The sequence below is a fragment of the Neopsephotus bourkii genome, unplaced genomic scaffold (genome assembly GCF_033783945.1).
Source record: "Neopsephotus bourkii isolate Nb327-2 ecotype Australia unplaced genomic scaffold, CSIRO-AGI_Nbou_v1 NB_107, whole genome shotgun sequence".
NCBI classification, from domain to species: domain Eukaryota; kingdom Metazoa; phylum Chordata; class Aves; order Psittaciformes; family Psittacidae; genus Neopsephotus; species Neopsephotus bourkii.
The window spans coordinates 792,094-813,118 of record NW_026900624.1 but is presented as its reverse complement, the minus strand read 5'-3'; the positions used below and the strand labels follow the sequence as shown (position 1 = coordinate 813,118).

General features: G+C 39.3%; 1 protein-coding gene across 9 annotated transcripts in view; it reads left to right on the top strand.

Moving 5' to 3' along the window:
- Nucleotides 1-15,264: 15,264 nt before the first annotated feature.
- The window catches only part of ANKS1B (ankyrin repeat and sterile alpha motif domain containing 1B), a 425,238-nt gene continuing 419,477 nt past the window's right edge, over nucleotides 15,265-21,025 (top strand). For 3 of the 9 annotated variants that reach the window (XM_061357107.1, XM_061357088.1, XM_061357075.1), the window contains exon 1: nucleotides 15,267-15,595. In XM_061357107.1, coding sequence (XP_061213091.1) covers nucleotides 15,462-15,595 — 134 coding nt within the window. In that variant the 5' untranslated portion in view covers nucleotides 15,267-15,461. Of the gene's footprint in view, nucleotides 15,596-21,025 lie in introns of all 9 variants that reach the window. The other 6 variants (XM_061357113.1, XM_061357118.1, XM_061357101.1 and 3 more) reach the window with 4 other exon arrangements.

Sequence of the window (21,025 nt, the reverse complement as noted above, 5' to 3'; positions counted from 1 at the left end):
GCTTTTGACAAGAAAACAAACCCAGCCCTAACCCAGAACAACCACCCAAACCAGCTTTTCTCAGTACGGATGCTGAAATTCAGGAGATCACTTTCTTTCTCATAAATGAATAGATCTCTGCTTCATGGCAGTTTTGCTGTAATGAGCATCATCTGTGGACAGTTCAGAAGAGATGCATGTGCTTGGCTGTGGACTTGACATCATGGAGAGTGATAGTACTGTGTCACTCTGAAATGAGTTTTGCTTTTGAAAAAATGCAGAGGGAGAGTTAGTTTATTAATGTTTGAAAGTACAAAGTTAAACAAAACTTTAATAGGGTATCCTAAACACAGCGATTAAAGTCCCCAGATTAAATAAAAAGGCTGAATTCATTCTCAGGGCTCTTCTAGTGTATACAGAAAACTGACTCCACAAGTCTTGCAGGCAAACTGGTACCAAGTTTTATGTTTTCTGTGGAAATTTAAACTGAGCTACAGATTAACTTAATGCTCATTCAGCTTGTTTTAGAAATACTGCTGCAATGTCTAATAAAGCTTGTGAGTTAGCTCACCTTAAAAGAGACTCTGCCCTTTCCCAGGCTAGGTCATGGAATCATTTTGGCATACTGTCCTGGGTTCAGCAGTAGCAGTCATTTTTCTCGTTCTTAGTAGCTGGTGCAGTGCTGTGGTTTTGACTTTCAGCCTGGGTACAATGCCAAAACACCGATTTTGTTGCTAAGTAATGTTTACTCCAACCAAGAACTTTCTGAGTCTCATGCCCTGCCAGGGATGAGCGGAACCCGGGAGGAAGCAGAGACAGGACACCTGACCCAAACTAGCCAAAGAGGTATTCTATACCACAGCACATCATGCCCAGTATATAAACTGGGGGGTGTTACCCAGAAGGCCCATATCACTGCTCAGATCGTGCTAGGTATGGGTTAGTGTGTGGTGAGCATCTGTATTCTCTCCCCTGTTCCAGTTGCCACAGTAACTAATATTGTTGATAAGCACCAATTTTAAATCACAATTATGTGGCCTTACAGAATTACTTATGAAAGGGCTTGTGGAGAGGTATCTTTGTAGAGGTAATGCCTGTTCTCTGATTTCCCTGCTCCAGTTTTATGATACTACTGTCCCTGGATTATTCCTGTTCTTGGGATTATTTCAGTCCCCGGATTAAACCCATCATGGTTCTTGGCACAGGGGAGCATAGTACTGGCAGGGAGGGAACTGCCTTTTTGTTTGTTTTATGTTTTGTTTTCCTGCCTAAGTCATTTCCTGGTCCCATTAGTCATGTCTGTTTGTACACTGTCTCCCGTAGGAATTGACCTGGAGTCTTAAACTGAGATCATAATTGATTGCTAAAGAGTAATTGCTAGCTACAGAACATTTCCTAAGTCTGACATGATAATGGTTACCTTTATTCATAATAAATTCATAGTAAGTGCAAAGGAAATGTTATAATAAAGGTAAAGACTTCATAGAGCTTCTACAATTTCAAGAGTACAAAAGATGTCAGTGTATCGCAGAAGCAAACTCCTTACAGTGACTGGATTTCAGGTAAGTAACAACGAAGAAACTGGTTTCTATATGAAAAATCTGCTCGTGTTTGTACTGTTCTGAAAACATTCATCACAAAATGCTTGAAGTAAGTTTTCAGCTTACTGTTGCTATCTGAAAATTTTAGAGGGTATTTCAGGTTCTGATTCAGCTGTTGGATGTAAATCAACACCTTTCTATTTATTGTAGGAACAGAAAATGACCTTGCTAATACATTAAGAAGTTGTGGGTACTGGCTGTGAAATCCACTCACTCATCCCTCCCAGTAAGGAAATGAGTTTTTTGACAGCCCTGCAACACAACCTTATCTTTTTTTTCTTAATTCCAACCCGCGCTGCTTCACTTTTGCTGACTGGCTTCTGAAGAGCAGCCCCATTTCCCCTGCCTCAGCAAAGATACCTGTCACTGTGAACCTAGTAGCAGGCTTTGTATTGCCAACACACATCTCTCATGTATTGAGGCAAATACGTGGCTTTGAATGGTGCAGGCAATCTGCTCTAAGATGCACTCTGTTTAATTTTGAGGTAGTGTACCTCCTGATCTTGTATTACTTCTCAACAACATGGAATCTTATGATGTGAGCAGCACAAAGATCATGTTAATCATTAGTAAGGGGAGCAGAAAATGTGTTGTAAAACACTAGGAATAGTGGTCTTGCGCTGACAGAACAAAGCTGTTTTTCAATCAAATTAAGAAAAGCATGAATCTTAAGATTAGTAGTAATAGAAGATGTATAATTAAGTGTTCTGTGCAGTTTTTAGCTTTCTTATATAAAAACAAGGATAAAACCTCACTTTTCTAAAATTATTTTCTCTTTGAAATTTATTTTAGTGAATTATTTAAATTTGATGGTCTCCTCATTGCATGTAGAGGGCCAAACCTGCTGTCACTACTGAAGTAATCTCTGATTTATACAAGTTTCAAGCATTTTAAACTGCTTTGTGGGTGTAATTTTCTGGTCTGCGTATTGGATATTGTGTATTTGAATACAAAATATCAGAACAATTTTAATTATGAAAGGTATTTCTGAACACTAAAAGGAATACTTTAAAAATATATATGCAAATTCCATTTTCTCAAATACTATAGACTGTCTTGCAAGTATGTGTCTCACACCCCTCTCATTGCCAGAAGTTCTAGGTTAGAGTATGTTTTAAACCACAAAATGATTTGAGTTAGATAATCGGTAAGCATTTTAAACATTTGAGACATGTGAACAAATGAGCACTGGAGAAGTGGCACTCTGAGCCAGTAAGTGCTGAATAAAGAAGCCTCTAAAAAGCTTATCTATGGAACGAACCTGGATGTCTTCGTGTTGTCTGCAAACTTCAGTACACCATTACCATGGAAGGTGTAACTGTCAGAAATAGTTTATCACAGCGTAATTATATTGTTCTAGTGACTGTTGAGGTTTTTGAGCACTGAAAGATACTTCTGCAATAAGAATTATCGTATTGAAATCTGTGATGGTTAATATTTTACTACTAAGAACAGTGCTTAAATAGTTCTCAGAATTAGGAATTTTTCAGTCAGCTGTGGCTGCCCCATCCCTGGCAGTGTTCAAGGCCAGGCTGGATGGTGCTTGGAGCAACCTGGACTAATGGATAGTGTCCGTGCCCGTGGCAGGGGGGGTTTGAAGTAGATCTTTAAGGTCCCTTCCAACCCAAACCATTCTATGACTGATTGTTTTGAACTCTAGTAAACCCGGTGAACAGAGCTCTCCTCGCCGTGGCACCGCTAGATGGCAGTCACTTGTGGCTTCATTCGCTTGTCAGTACCAGTGTGTGTCTCTTTTGACTGATGAACAGTGTCTGGATACAATTTGGAGGTTTTATAAATTTTGATGCTTAATTTCATAACATAATTTTAAATCAGGCTTTTTAAACTTTTTACATTAGCTTACCTTTGTTTCTACTGCCTTCTTTATGGCATATTTTGTCCTCTTTAAATAAATCATATGATCTGCCTGTACATTGTTAAAAGAAAGGCTTCCCCTTTTAGATTTAAATAAATTCTAAAAACATTTTTGTACATATTATCCCTTTTATAGTAAAATGGTTATCATATTTGTCATGCTTCATCTCAAAATAAAAAGGTTAGGAAATTCTTCTGGTCTTCCTATCATTGCATAGATGAACAAATAAACCTTGATATCATCAATCTATTTGTTCATTTCCTTGCTAACTAGAAACAAATCTGATTTTATTATACTCATTTTTAACAAAGTAGCATATATAGAGGCTTCCTACCTTTCTTTGGGAATAACCAAATGTAATCCTTATCCACCTTCACCAGATGGTAATCTAACAAGATAAATTATATTAACACTATAGTGTGTGGTAAGTGATCTGGAGTAATTTATTTTTATATCCTCTTTGGCTATTCAAAAACTTACAGGCAGAATGGCTAAACAGAAAAGCAAGCTATATAAAATTTATTGTAGGAATGGGGTTGCTTTATTTTTGTCAAATAGAGAAAAGAACACATAGAAACATCTGCACAGAAAGCAGATGTCTTTTCATTCCTCTGGAATCTCGATGTGGTTTGTCCTTTCCACTTACTTTTATTTCTAATTCAGAAACTGCAACTCGGAATAGGTATGATGGAGAGGGTTTTTTATGGTGTCATCCTGCAATTTCACATACTAGAACATGTAGCAGAATGTGACAATTCTGGACACCAACATGATCCCAGCCACTTATCTGAAGAGGATTTGGTATAGAAATTAAGCTTCCCTGGTCAAAATGAGCAAGAAAACTTCCAAGAAATAACTTGCATCTAAACCATAAGATTTAATATTTCTGCAAAATTCACACACACAAAACTATTTACAGACTTCTTGAGCACTTGAAAATATTTATGCAACAGCTTTCTTAAAAATTATGAAAAATATATAATCGCTGGCACTTCTTTTCCTATCTAAGGATTATGTAAGAAATTATGGCAAGTAGCAAACAGTCATTGAGAAATTCTTTAAAGCAGTCTAAGAGCTATTTGCTTTATCTGGATCCTAAATGCTTCCAAACCACTAACAGCTGGTGACATGTAACTCTCATGGAAAACTGCAAGCTAGGTTTCCAACTCATAACTCATCTGAAGAGATATCTGAGAGTGGTTATGACCTGAATGGTGAGGTTTTTAAACCTTCCTCTGCAATTACCAGAGGCATTTTCAGCTTATGCAACAGAAAAGTATTCCTTCAGTAAAAAGTATTCCTTCAAAGCCGTAACGTTAAGAAGATTTTAAGAAACTCCTTGAAATGGGACTTCAGAAAATATTTTGGCAGCCAACAGAGAGTTAATCTGTTGTGCCTTTCTATTATGCAAAACATGTCCCTTATTTAGCTACTGTGAGTTACTGCTGCTGGGAAAAAGGAATATTTGAAATAAGTGTAGGGAAAACAATATGCTAGCACAAATTCTGGGCATCTGAGTTACGAAAACTTGTTCCTAATTGGCTGAATAGCTGTCACCCTTAATGTCATTGTGGCTGCCTTTAAATCTACAGCTGCTGGAGTCAAATCCAAGGATTTTTACCTAGCAGCAATTAGTGATTCTACACAGTAACATTTTTTTTACCCCCTTCTTCCCCATTTGGTGGTAGAAACTTGTACATGGAGCAGCACAATACTGTATGTAGTAGCCAGCTATAACTGACAACCACTGCTGTTAGAATAACACTGCCATAATCTCTCACTTCCCTATGTTCCTTGACTTTAAGGATGATTGTAAACTTCTTATGCCAATCAGAACCTACATCAAGTGAAATTTATGAATAATGGGAGACTCGGTTATACCAGATACTGTGAGATCTCATCCATAGTACTGTTCTGAGATCGAGTGGCAGTGGTCCTGCCGGAAGAACCTTGAGACTGAAGCAGTGGAGGTGAAGCTAACATACTTAAAAGAGGATGAGACAGCTGTACATCAAACATGTGCTAAGCATGATCTACATTTTCACTACAACCATCCTAACAGGGTGTGAGAAACATGGAGTGATAGTTAAGGAAGAGAAGGAAGTAGAAAAGAGAAAATGAGAATTTTTATGAAAGGAGGCTTAAAAATTGTGGCAAAAGAGAAATGCACAGCAAATGGAGATGTGCCGAACAACGAATACGGTGGTAAGGGTGTTTACCCAGCATGAAGACATGTACGCACAATGTGCATTAGATGAGGTACATTTTAAAGTGTAGTACACCAAAAGATTCAAAATAACTGGAAAAGATGATGTGATGTAAAAACAATTCTACCTGAAGCAAAACAAATTGACTTGGCTTCTACAGCAAATCTGAATTGTTGTTTCCTTGCTAAAATGACAGTGGCAGGGAAATAAATTACATCATTAAAAAAGTATTAGGCTAATGCAGGGTAGTGTCTTCACTGGGATATCCCTCAGAGAAGCAACAGTGTGATGAAATGCTAACATAAAACCTGAACTAGGCAGTTCCATATTTCAGTGTTTCAATTTTAAACATGTTTTATGGTATCTTCATCATAAAAAGGAATGATGTGATAAAACAGTAGTGTCACAGTAGCTCACAAACTTGCCATTACAAAACCTATTTTCAAGAAACCACAGTGTTTGGCAGGTTCCAAGGTGTGAAAGGAGAAACAAACATAAAAAAATTGTCACAGCAGTTATCAGATTTATGTGACTTCAAATTTTCCTACTTGAATTATTCATCCTACTTTAGTTATTCACCCTGCTTTAATACAGCTTTATATACTCTTCTTACACTGCATCTCTTTATTAGAGGCAGATATTTTAGCTCCAATTTGTGGTATACTTGATTATTTGATTAAAGATTACTTTGCTTTAATTACTGCACATTTTTCTAGGATGATGCCAGCCTATTTGCATAGCTGTAGCACAGCATGTCTCTGTACTCTCTAGCTTCTTAATGTGGAAATATCTATTACAAATAGCCATACCGGTTTTCTTCCTATGGAAAAGAATCCAGAGATTAATTCCTAAACATGTTTTGCTGAATCTGCACCAGCTAGAAAAATGTCATGGATATGCTGGCATTTCTGTAATCCTCTCTGCTACCTTTGCTGCTGATGCTCTGGTGTAGGTCAGTACACTAGTGTGTTCTTGAAATATTTATCTTACATTTAATATATTTTTGTGTATGTTTCTGCCTCTGAGATAGTAGCTTTAACTTAGCTGCTGAATTAAAATTAGTAGGGCATTTTTTGCCTGGGGTCAGTAATCACCTTCATTTCAGATAAATAATAAAAATAAATCAAATGAACTTGCTGGCTTGGCTATAGAATTTACCAATTGCTATTTTTGACCAAAATGTATTGTATTATCTGAAGGCTGAAAATGAGAGAGTCATGACATTAGCAAGTTACTCATGCTAATGTTTTCCTCTGTAATCCAGTTACACAAGAGATAAATGAGATTTAGAAATTCACTGCATAACCATGTCCTCTCATGCAAAAAGCAATAACTTTCTTCCCTAGGCAGTACAGGACTAGCTTTTAAATTTTAATAAACACTCTAGAATATTGTTTTGTGGGGCTTGGAAAAGTAATTAAGAATGAAGAATCTTTTTACTGTTGGGCTAACTGAACAAAATATGTCAGAATCCCTAATCTTGGGCTAGGAGCAAAGTATCAGCTTCACAAAATCACTGTCTCTGACAAATCTGGTATTAATTGTTCCTCTTGGCAGGTAGCAGAAGAACACTTAACATCAGAGTCACTGTGTGGTTGTGTATGTACTGCACAAAAACATAGTAAGCAATACTCTGTGTATTTTAATTTATGTATGAAGACTATATTCAACTATACTCTTACACAAGCCAGTATCCCAAGTTAAAATAGATTAGCAAGGTGATGAGCAAAGCAAATACTTATTGCTTGTGCTGTTTCCTATCAGTGTGTATTCATAGGTAACAGTTGCCACACTAAAAAGTATTTATCAGAGTAAGAGCACACACAGCCACACATAATAAAAAGCAAACCTAAGCCTATTCTAAATTAAAATGTTTGAATGAAAAAATACATTAATAGGTTTTAATCCTGTCCCTTGACAATTTCATTGCATTTCCCTAGTTCTCATATAAGATAAAGTTCTTGTATAAGATAAAATAATTGATAATGGTTTTATATTTGCCTTTTCCATACAACTTATCATTTTATATCCTTCTGGATCTCCCTATAGTTATTTTTTTTTCTTTTAAGCTGAAGTGGGTTGTAGTCTATTTAGGCTATAAAGGCTGTACTATACGTCTGATTATACCTCTTCTTCTTTACTGTATCCTGCTTAGTTCTGATGTAATCTTTTTGAGACAGGACAAACATAATGGTTTTATACGTTGACATAATGAAGCCAATTTCCTTTCCTAATAGTTCTCAATAATTTTACTTACCATTTTGATTACCATATAAGCATTAAATGGACATTTTTATAGAAACTCAAGATTATAGAATCATAGAATCATAGTTAGGGTTGGATAGGACCTTAAGATCATCTAGTTCCAACTCCCCTGCCATAGGCAGGGACACCTCACACCAAACCACGTCACCCAAGGCTCTGTCCAACCTGGCCTTGAACACCACCAGGGATGGAACATTCACAACCTCCCTAGGCAACCCATTCCACTGCCTCACCACCCTTACCATAAAGAACTTCTTCCTTATATCCAATCTAAACTTCCCCTGTTTAAGTTTTAACCTGTTACCCCTTGTCCTATCACTACAGTCCCTAATGAAGAGTCCCTCCCCAGCATCCTTGTAAGCCCCCTTCAGATCCTGGAAGGCTGCTATGAGGTCTCCACGTAGCCTTCTCCAGGCTGAACAGCTCTAGCTTTCTCAGCCTATCTTCACACGGGAGGTGCTCCAGTCCCCTGATCATCCTTGTGGCCCTCCTCTGGAGATGTGAAAGCAGTTTTGGAACTGTAAAAGAGAAATCCAAAATCTCCCTCCTGTGTTGTGACAGAATATTAGTTTCTTTTGTCAATGTTGAATTCCACCTTCTATTTTACTATCTGCTAGAATAATGCTATGGTGTACACTTTCACACTCACTCCTAGTTCAAGCTATTCTGAAACCTGCTGCTTTGCTAGCAGACTTTGTTACTTCGCTTTTTACTGTCTTCAGAGACTGCTGTACAGTGCAGGTCCTAGGAGAGACCTCTATACCTGCTGTCGCGACAACCTGTCACCGCTGTGAAAACTGGCCATTCTTCCATTTTCTTTTCTCTCCTTTAACTGATTGTCCATTCACAAGAGAATTGTCCTTACTCAAGAACAGCTTAGGTTTTTCTAAAACTACCATTTCACATAAACTCTTTTGACTTCTTGAAAGAACTCTTACAGATCTGAGACATGCTTGCTTCTCCAGAAGCTGTGCTGAATCTTCACTACTCTGTGCAGATGTCCACCTATTTGCCAGGCATGGAAATCAGACTTAGTTCTTCAAATCCCTCTTCAAGCCCCTTAATAGTTCCTAGCATCACATTTGGTACCTTCCACTCATCTAGTACCAAGGTCAACTGAAACACTACCTCATACCTCAGCATTTTAATTTCATGAGTGTTGGTTCTGAGGTTCCTTCAAACTCTTTAATTTGGTCCAGACAAGTTTCACTTACTGATTTGTTTAAAGAAAAAGGTATTTTCTTATGGGACTGTAGCTTGAGTTAACTCCTTGGACTTGGCCTGTACAAAAAGGCCCTGGCAGCTGAAATCCAACCACTTTTTCACCCCAAATAGTTATGTTTACTCAAAAAAATCAAACCTGGCTAGACCCAAGAGGCCCATATAAAGTCAGCCAGCTGCATCATTTGTGTTAAGAATAACTTTCAAAGTTTAGAAACTGTAAGGATTTTGTAAATTACAGCCAGTAAGAGAACCAGGGGAAGACTGTTCTTCATTGTGTATTTCACAACACTATACCCATTTGTTTTTGACAAAAATAAAAACCCAACAGTGCTGTGTGCATTTGGTTCCATGTTAAGTCCCACTGCCATTCCTACTGTCATGTGTTTCTCCTTTCAGATTTCTTCCTATTATTCCCAGTTGTACCAACCTCTTGGTGCCCGGCTCTCACTCTGACATTTATACATTTTTCAATCCATATAGACAGTTCTGAGCCTTCCCAGATAATTACCTACATATATTCTGTTTTATTCTGTGTGCATAGCTCATTTCCACTAACTGCTCTCTTCTGGACCTAACTAGGTCTGAAGCTGTGTTGCACAACAGCAGTTAGAATTTCAAATCCATTCTGCTTTATTGGTTATCACAATGTATATCCATAAGCATAAACATACCTGAAGGATATAGGATGTGCAAGTGCTTTCTCAACCATTTGTGTTAATTCTGAAGAGTTATGTCCTTCCTATGTTATAGTTGCTATTAGTAGAGACATGAACAGAATGGAAACCCCTGGCAGAACACTTCTAGCTACGCTATTGCCTTATAGTGCACCAGTCCCCCCTGAGGTACATTTGTGTGCACTACTGTTCAAGAGCCTAGGATAATATTTGTGCACGATTTTAACAGCTGTCTGTACTTCTGGTTGCACTCCCTCATCACTATCGTGTTTCAGCTGAGATTTCTCTGTGATCCTTATTGCAGACAGCAAAAATCTGATGTGTAAGCAATGTTGGACATATCTTTAAGGGAAGACGAAGGGGAAAACATTTTATGTCCAAAAGAGGTTCCAGTGTATATCAATGGTAGAAACAAGTTATTTTTATTGCAACAAGCTGTGCACTGAGCAGTACAGGCAACGCTTTAATACTGTATTGTACCTCTCAGCACACTCTGGATTGGAGAATCTAATCAGCATGCTGTTCTTACCAACTTGTATTCACATTCAATTCTGCAGTTCTCTCTAATGCATGAAAAACAGTCTTATGCATATTTTGATAGCAAACTGATGTAAACCTACGACAGAGCAGAAGGACTGAATGAATAATTATACTGCTAATCCCACCTGCTGTCACACAAGTAATACATGTTAAGAAATGTGCAGATATACCAGTTAACCTTAGCATCTGCCATCAGAGCAAGACTGCAGTTGCATCGGAAATGCAGACAGATTTGACTTGCTATCAGTACTACCCCGTCACTGATTTCTGGAGGCTCAGCTCTCCAGTGCAGACAAAACCTGCAGCCTCTATGTATTTGAGACTTTGGAGCAGTGGGGCATTACAGTCCTCTGGGGAATGCGACATGCTTCCCATGGTACATTCGGATAGCTCTGTAAGTCAGGGTCTGGGTGACAGAATAATAGTTTAATTTCTTGCTCTTCTTCACTGTGTTCACAGCCCCATGACAATGATGTAGTGGGGTCAATCAGTGCAAATGCTGAGACAGTATCTTGCTGCTGTACAACATCACTAGAGGACCATCTCCTTGCATGCTTTCTATTACAAATTTACACTATGACAACATACCTGAAAGCAAGGGTTTACAGAAAACATGATCTAATCAGAATTGTATAGTCCGAGATAGGGTTGTTGTGGGTAAGTCATCAAAAATGGCTTTCTCCTTACCTATTACTTCAGCTTCTACTTAAATCTGGTGAGTCCTAGCATTCATGCACTCTTTTGAGACCATAGCATGCTTGGTCTTTTTATATTCCTAATGAATTAGGCCTAGTACTGTCAATTTCTGTAGTTTTCTTTTACAGTGGAGGAGGATGTAAGACCTGTTTCATATTTCAGTGGTGAGAGCATGTGAGTATTATGGTATGTCCCAGTTACCTAAACTGAGGACCTGTCCATGGTGTCTGTCTACCTTCTGAGCCTATCACTGAGGAAGGCCTTCAGACAGAGGCTGATGCGAATCTGCGTTTCAACCCAATAGGGAACTGGAACATGATGTGCATTCACACATGACCTCAAGAGCTCAAACGTGCTTCTCCACTTTGGACTTAGCCTCTGAGCCTGATGTTAAGGTACCTCCTAGAGAAGCAGTGCTAACACAAAGCTAGTCAGGGTTGGTTGAAATTCATTGTGTGCTCTTTTACACTACTTTAAAGAGCAAAAGATAGTATCAGGCCTGAAGAACTCTAGCCATCTATGTGCATGAGAAATAGCACTTTTTTGAGCACTTTGCAGCCTTTGTCCCTGACTTCCCATGGGTGTATAAACATGAGAATAATAATTAGGCTAATTTATTATCTAATGCCAAACATTTGGAGCTCACTCTCCAAATATCCTTCAGGATTTGTAACAGGGATCTTAGACATTCCTTAAGTCTAAATGAGAGAACTGATAACAGACAGTCCTGAAACATGATGTTAATATGTTTGCTGTTCTACAGAACTATTTTTAATATCACAGATTTTATTTTTTTCAACACCAGCAACTCAGGTTTCCATATCCTTTACATGCTTCCTGCTTGAAAATAGAGAAGGGAAAGTCATAGAATGTTAGAAAGCACACATTTAATTTGCCTTTAAGTGTGCGAGGCTACAGGAGGAAGAAATTAAGAAGTTGTTACTCTGAAAAGAGAACAAAGCCAAGTGATAGCTGCACTGTAAAAACATAAAGTCACTGCTTATTACAGTCAATCCCAGGCCTTTCAAATGACAAACCAGTTGAAGAATTTCTAGGTAGGCTAATTGCTCTCTCTGGTATTTAGAAAATGGAAGAAAACAGAAGGTAAGGCATATGTTGTGTTAAGAGAAATTTTCAGATTGAAGGTGTGATGCCACTTAGACACTGACAGCTGCAGTGGTCATAACTTAAAATTTCTCCACATATACTAAAATCATAGATGCAAAATTATGTTGTGGCATGTAACAGCACTGCTCAAAAAGCATACAATGTTTTGAAAGACCTCATGGCTGTTTGACAAATTATTTTTCTCATCTGTAGCTGCTGCAAATTATAAAGCTATGTTTCTACTTTCTAGGTCTAGTTAACATATTTATCATACATACCATTTTCAACACTAAACAGTGTTGTCCCAATATTACCAGAACAAAGAAATGGAAGTCATTTAAAAACACAAAGGAGTCCACCTGATCTCATAGATTTGAGCATCTACATTCAACTCAGTCTCAATTTTTTTCCTTTACTGCAGTCCACCATCAATTTCATCTCTAGAAACAGACCAAAATATGTTCTGAATTCTACACGCCAGCAGCCCTTAGAATTTATCCATGTTTAACCCTTCCATTAAACAGTTCAGCTTAAATTCTTTTTCACTTTTCTAATTGATAGAATAACTGTTTTCTGCTCTATTTTGCTAACAAAACTAAATCCTCTGCTTGGATTTTGTAGTTTTGTTGGGCACCAGGCTGACAGGTTTACTGGGGTATGTTTTGAGTCTTGCTACATTCATAAAATCCTCCTGAATCTGCTGGCTACTGCATGCATCTGCTCCATTAATATTTCTGTCCCGATTCTCCATACTGCTCTTCAGCAGCTTGCTGGATGATCTTTTCAATTAGAGCATAGTCTTGAGATTTTATTTTCCCAAGAAAAATTATGTAACGTTTAGACTGAGTCATATTTGCCATCTGCTGATCCGACCACATCAACAATACAAATTCTTAAAAAATCCAGTTTTCTTTAGTATCTGCTTCTAATCTGACTTTTCACCAACATGCAGGTTTAGGTACATATCCCTGCCTTATGATTAGCTCTTCACAGCATACTGGCACCTCTTCAGAGGCTCTCAGCAAACTTGAAGAAATCCATTCCTGCAGAGCATTCCGAGGATACATGTGAGGTGCTTATCAGGCAATGCATGTGATCACATACAAAATCAAATGCAAGGCAGAAATAGAGGGAAATTATGGCTACCTTAACAGAGGACATCAAGAAGCTTCAAAAGCAGGGGTATTCTTAGTTTATGGCTAACTTTGGAACTAGTTAATGCCTGAGTGGGTAGTAACAAGATATATAACTTTTTATTCCAGCTTTAAATCACTGTTTTCCACTGTGACTAAGGACTTAAACTGTAAATCCTAATTCATGCGATTATAGATTTCTTTGTTTAAACCATAATGAAACACGTTCACAGTTTCAGATCTTAGAATTGCTATTTATAACGCACTCTTTCAATCAGACAGGCCACAGTTAAAGAGTCTCTCCACCGAGTAATTTTATGCCAGTGCTCAATTCCGTGTCGTGTTGACAACATTGGAGGAGACATCATTTCACATCCTGAAAATGCCAAACTATGTAAATTACATTTTCTAGCTAAAAAATAGATGCTGTTTTGCTGCTGTGGACAACTATACTAGAACAATAAGACCCCATGATGGTAATTTGTTTTTCTTTTGTAAAAGAAAATCAGACCCCTGAAAGAAATTTGTTATGAGAATAAAACTGTTTATCTAATAAAAATATAAAAAAAAAACAACCCTGTAAAACTGGTGCTGACAGGAACTAAACCAAAATATTTGTGAAATCAACAAGGATCTTTCCATTGACTTGAATGTACAATAGGTCTGGAGTAATTAATGGGAACATTAAAATCCTGCCTACCATAATGTTTTGCTATTGCTGCACTTCACATTTTGAGAGCACAGTTCATGAGAGAACGCCCCTGATCGCAATGGGGAAATGGTATGGGGTCTTACTTTCCTGTTGTACCTATGGTTCTGCCTGCATAAATGACAAAATTAAACCAGGAACCTGGAGCTCTAATTTGGCTTTTTAAGTATACACTATATCTAACAGGGCATTAAACAAGGATGAGCCTGCGAACTGGAGAGCAGAGTATTTTCATCATAGCTTGTAAGAACATGAGCCATAAGGAACAATTAAAGTCATACAATTCAAAAGGTGACATGTTTTGAAACCCGTAACAGAACCAGGAGGAATGCGACAGCAAGCACATTCGGTTATACCTCCCATCCTTCGACACGTTACAAAGCCACGATCCCGGTCTGACGGGTGAGCAGTCCCGCCTGCCCGATTCACCGAGCCAGCACCTCGGTGCTGCTCCCGACCTCACCGGGGCCCGCGCTTTTTGTCTGCACCGGTTCGCTCAACAGAGCAAGCTTGTACCTGTGCCGGGGCCTCATACACACATACCCCCACGGTACCTCAACCCCACCGTACCTCGCCTCAGCACGCACCTCCAGCCTGCCCTCGCCCCACAGCCTCGCCCCCTGCCGCGCCCAGCGCTGCGCCTGGCTCCGCAGCCACGGGAGGACACCCTCCCTCTCCCCGGCACCCAGAGCCCTCCCTTCCCCTTCCGCAGCGCAAGGAGGCGCCAGCTCCCCGGTGCTGCCCCGAAGCACCTGGGGCCCCGTGCCCTGCTGCCGCGGCCGCCGCGGCGCGGGGGGATGCACCTGCCCGCTCCCCTCGCCCGCAGCGCCGTTCGCGGCGCCGCACCGCAGTGGAGCGCCTGGCGCTGCCGTGGCTGACGGGCGGGTTTGTAGGGCGGAGGCGCGCAGCCCGCGGCGGCAGCGGCGAGGGGCTGGGGCAGGCGGAGGGGGGCATCGAGCCCGGGCAGCCACTGAGAGCGCGCCAGCCGCGTCTCCCCAGCAACGGGCCTGGCAAGTCAGCGCTGCGCCTCCGCCTTCCGTCCCTCCCTTCTTCCGTCCGTCCGTCCGTGAGGGTCGTTATCACCCTCAGCCCGGCCTGCCACGGGCACGGCGGCTGGGGCTCTCCGCTCTCCACTCCCCCCCGCCCCATCCTCTCCGGCTCGGGGCCGTGCGTACATGGGAGTGGGGCGGGGGGGGTGTCTTTATTGGCCTCATCCCCTCCTTCTCTTCCACACTCCACCCAGAAATGATCCAGTGAAACTAGGAGGAGGTGATTCTCCTCCTCCCTCCTGCTGCTGCTCCTGCTGGTCTGGAAGGGACTGCAGGAATCTCTGCTCTGAGGCAGGGTCTGGGAAGGGGAGAGCGCCCTGAGGAGAGAGGGGCCGCCGTGGCCCGGGGTGCAGCCCTCCTGGTGCGCGGCGGGGTGCGAGGGGGCTGCGTGGTTCCTGACCATGGGAAAGGACCAGGAGCTGCTGGAAGCTGCTCGCACTGGGAATGTGGCTCTGGTGGAGAAACTCCTCTCTGGGAGGAAAGGAGGGATCCTGGGCAGTGGATCTGGAGCTATTCCCTTATCCAGCTTACTGAGGTAGGGACATCGTTCCCCATCAGATGCTGGGGATATTAACCTCTTCTTCCCTATCACCATCATCGCCCCTCTCTCATCTTCATTTTCATTCCTGCATCCTTCATAGTAGCAATAAATCGTTCACTGTCTCGCCAAGTACAAGTGTGCCTGTGTTTAAAGTCATAGGCAGTCATTTTATTAATATAGTGATAATGAATTTCTTGCCTTCGATGTGTCTGTAGGGTACTCGTTCATTCTGTTTCTAGCTGCGGTGCAGAACTTGTATTTTTATTGCTAGGTTAATATGCACAATGTGCTAATTACCCTTCCTTTGATGTTTCATCTTCAAATTGCTACTTCTAATCACAGATGGAAGCATTAATCACAGATGAGGCATTGCATTGTTAAATTCTGTGTAAAAAGGCAGTGCTTCACCCCATACCCTCACCGGTAGTTGCTACCCTCACTTGAAGAAGACATGAGCCTACCAACAAAGAAAGGGAATTCTTATTTTCTTAATGAGAGATCACAGAGGTGTAAACTTACTTAGCAGGTTAGGTAAGAGCAGCATTACTTTCAAGGTATCTGGATTTGGTGGAGTGAAACTGGGTTACTGGCCATATTGGATGGAAGACTTAACTTTAGTCATTTAGTCATATCTCAGGCAATTCCCAGCAATGCTTTGATGTTAAGTTTCATCATGCTCTTATTTAAGAGCATTAGCACAAGCTTTTATGACATTTGACAGTATTCAAACAAGAGGTCTGCAGCACACAGTCTAGTGCTAGTGTTCATTACTACACTAGGCATAGCAAAAGAAGACAAAATTAACTGTAACACTGTTGACCTAGAACTTGAATAAACCGGGATTTTGGTGGTTTTGTTTTATTTCTCTTTTTTTTTTTTTTTTGTAAAGAAAAGCCCTGGAGAAATGGAAATTGCTTAAATGAAAATATTTTTGTGATTCTATTGCCAGTACCTCCTTGTCTGGTATACTAATGCATTGTTTCAGTGTTCCCCATCAGGGTAGATTTAGTGCAACTGTCCAAATTATACCAGTCTAAACTCTTATTATAAAGTCTTGCTGGTTTTAGTGCTGTATACAATCACAGCTCAGGTTTACCAAAGTTCTGTAATGCCCCAGTTCAATTAGTTATTGCACCATTGTTGAATTACTAGTCCATTGACCAAAATCAAACCACACCATGCAATTGTTTTTTGTGCTGTACTTCAATAGGCTGATTAGCAAGGAGTATGCCGAATAATTGGTTGAGTTTAAAAAGTGAGTTGTCTTAAATTGTGGTACCCATCTTTTGTAAGTACAGATGCAAATTCACTTCAGTACAATGACTAGCCGTTTATAATCCAGTTCTACTGTGTGATTTGTGCAGTGACTTTCTTCAGGGCTAATGCCTGTGCTGTATTCTTGCACTGTTATTCTCATGTTGTATATCATAAGTTCCTTATATCCAGAGGGACTGTATTTGCTTCTGTTTTTTATTAAGCAGCAGTGTTTTACTTTGTGTATATGGAACACATTAGCCACATGTCTTTTACAGATGGGTCATGACAGTCATTGTTTGTTACTCACACTTTTAAGTATTTTAGGTTGTGAACTCGACTGTAGTGGGTTTTTTTTTGTTGTTGTTTGTATTTTTTTTTTCTGGAAGTGCACTTAGCTTAAAAGGAAGTAAGGCAATGTAAAACATGGACTGTTTTATTTATAATATTTCTTACCAATGTTATCTAGAATGTCTCTGGCTTCTGTAAATGTAAATTCAAAACTTACAAGTAAAAGTATATCACTGCTAAGATATTTCTATTTATAAAGAAGTTATTTGAATACATTTAAAAGAATTCAGTAATGGATTAATGCATAAGCATTCACAGTCTAACACACTATTGAACATAACGTGTTTCAGAGGGAATCTTAATAATTTCATTGACTTCACCAAGAGCTCAAAGTAGAAGCTATTATGCATTATAAGAAGTGTTTTGAAGAAAAAATTATACGAGCTAGGCATTTTAACGTACCTTTTTTTGGAGATGTTGCATGATCTGACATTAATTATGGATTAAGCCCAGAATGACCCCCAAGATTAAGGTGGGATCTGTCTTGGTACAGAGCACATGGAAAAGAAGAAAGTACTGAAAGGGAGTCATGCTAACATCTTGACCCTATTTAGGAAATCAACACTTACTGAAAACAGCAATCTTGTAAAGAGCCATAATTGTAAAGTGTAAAAGTTCAAATTTCAGATTTGGAGGATCTGAAGGATTTTTTTAATAGAAAACTAGTTGAGGTAGCTTACAAGTAGAGCTATACTAATATTTTTTGCATACAGTTTATTAGACTAAAACCTGCTTTTGAAAGTTACAATAAAGACCATAGAAAAAAATACAGGAACATATTTTTCTTCTTCCTATGAAATGTTTAGAAGACACTGTGTTTGACATTAACTCCTGGTGTTCATCGATCATAATTGTTGCTCAATTCCTAAACTGGTGTCCCAGAACTGTACCTGTCCCATTGTGGTGAGAAAGGTCTATTTTACTTTTTCTTTCTCCTTCTGGCAATGCTGTTCCTACCATTAGGCTGGAAAAGTTCTTCAGCATACAAATGGACTAATACTGTGCCTGATACACTGGTCTAAGTAACAGTACACATTCCCTTTGGATTTCTTCTAAGTGCTGAAGACAACTCAGTTTATGTGGCTGAGCTCTCTATGGCTTGATACTTTTGTTTTGATGGAAATTTGCTTCACAGTAATTATGCGCTTCGTGAATGACATATAATATTCATGAACTGACAAATACACATTGATAGTTATCTGAAACAAGGAGCAAACTACCTGAGCTCTGATTTTCTGTTTACATTTTTATATCATTTTTCTTCTGCCTTTCACTGTATTTTATGGTACTTGGGGGAAAAATATGGCAAGCTTTTGTATGGTTGTTTTATAGTTGAACTTATTCATTGATGATAATTGTGGACTAAATTACCTAGTTTTTAAAGGGATGACTTCTAATTTATAGGTCATTATATTAAATCATGACTACAGTTAAGGAAAACAGCATTGTTCCAGAAGGCTATTTAAGCACACATATAAATATATGAATGAATTCTTGTGAGGATTTAAAACATGCTGAAAGCAGAGTATGGTCAAAGCACATAAATATGATACATACTTAAGTAAAAGATCATATGAACCCAGATATCTGTAAGAGGTACTATGTAAGGCCTCATGCCCAAATAGATTATCTAGAGCAATGACAACTGACCAGTGATGTTTGGCTGTGTGCACTGTATAACTTGCTCCAGTTCAGGAGGAGCATTGAAAGTCTCTGGATCAGTTTGTGGCCATCTACCTCAATCTCCATACTTTGCTCTGAAATATAAAGATTGTGGGTAAATATATGGCAGGTGAATTCCTGAGATGCAAAAGTTAGTGTAAGGTGTTGCAGCATACGAGAGCAAGTATAAGGACTCTTCACTAGGGACTGTAGTGGTAGGACAAGGGGTAATGGGTTAAAACTTAAACAGGGGAAGTTTAGATTGGATATAAGGAGGAGATTCTTTCCTGTTAGGGTAGTGAGGCACTGGAATAGGTTGTCCAGGGAGGTGTGAGTGCTCCATCCCTGGCATTGTTCAAGGCCAGGTTGGACGAGGCCTTGGGTAATATGGTTTAGAGCAAGGTGTCCCTGCCCATGGCAGGGGGGTTGGAACTTGATGATCTTAAGGTCCTTTCTAACCCTAACTATTCTATGATTCTATACTATGATTCTATAATGCTCAGTAAACACCTGGCATAGAGTAATTTAATTGCTTAAACCTGGGTATTGGAATTTCAGATGCCCATGAGTTTCCAAGGCATCTGCATGGGCTGAGGGACTTTAACAAAGAACTGCGACCTGGGGAGATGATTTCTGAATTCAAGGTGGGATACACTAGGAAATCTAAAGCTGTATTACACAAGTGTGTAGGCTAGTCTCCAACCCAAAACATTAGTGCAGCACAAGGACCTGTTCTTTTACTATGAAACTAGGATATTTTGATATCTCCTAACAGTCAAGAGTTCAGAAGGCCCAAGTGTAAGGGAAGTTTCTTTTCTCTGTTTCTTTTGGGATTCCACTGCCTGGAATTGTCATATGTTAGTATGTCAACTATATTTCATATTGAAAGAATGTATGTCTTTTAGGTGTGTAATAGAGTGCAAAGAGAATTTTCACAGATTTTAAAATTATTTCATTGGCTTTTATTTTATTCCAGTGTAAACATGAAAATTTGAGAGTGAAATCCCAGTCTCTCTAACAGAATGTATCATTCAATTCCTTGTGTATTCCAAATCCTTAAATGTAAATTAAATGATTTAAAACATTAAAAGAGTAAAGTGTTTCTAACAAAACCGGTATTTTTAAATTTACTTAATTTGATTATCTGTATATAAGTGACATGTTTTTATTGACTAGCCAGGCTTCCATTACTAGACAGAGACAGGCTTTGTTTCTTTCAAATTATTTTAGGAAGAATAACTTTGAAGGTTTTCATCTCAGAGGTTTATATCTCATAGACCTTATATCATTTTGCCACATGCAGACAGGTGCATGCCTTTTTGTCCTACTAATATGTGACAACCCAAAGAAAAATTGATAGTTCTTGACTAAATGCTAATTTTTAGTCCTTTTAAACTTTACATGTTTAAAGAGCTTTGGATTTTTAACAGGACTATGGAATAGAATATGAATTACTGTGAACTGGCACAGAGTGGTAGGGAAGGATGAGTTGGCCCTTTCTTGCTCTTTGTTGGCTGCTGCCATAACACAGCATGGGAGGGCGGAGCAGCCTGCATGGAGCTGGTTTTTTCCCCTTCTACACTTGGCAGACTGTGGCAGGGAATGGCTCCATTCTTTGCTTATCCTTACTTAGCGCAGCTACACAGTGTATAGGCCTGGACCAAGATATTTCTCTTCTAAAGTATAAGAAAACCCGCAAGCAGATTGTCAGCCTGCGAGTTGCAATCTGTTTTCTCATCTGTTTCTCAGAGCAGTGGCTTGCTTGCAGCAAAGCCACAGTTCAGCCTGATGGCCTCATTGCATGCTGAGAACCACACAAATCTACTTCTATCCTTTTGCAGAGCCCTGTGATTCATTCATCTTCCTGTGCAAAATCAGATCACACTTCTGCTTGTAGGGCAGACAGTATTTAAAATACTGAAATACTTTATGAAGCTTTAGTTAAAATTATAAAGTTGTTTTCACATTATAATTTAAATAACAAATGGATCACCTTATCAACAAAAATAAAGGCACTAGTTCTGGTTTTCATTACAAATAGAATTATTTCTTTACAAATAATGTTTATTAAAGTAAGAGAAACTTTCTTAAGCTGATTTAGAGATTATTCTATATGAGGATTGCAGTAGCAGGGCTCTGGGCTTGCATACTTCTGAA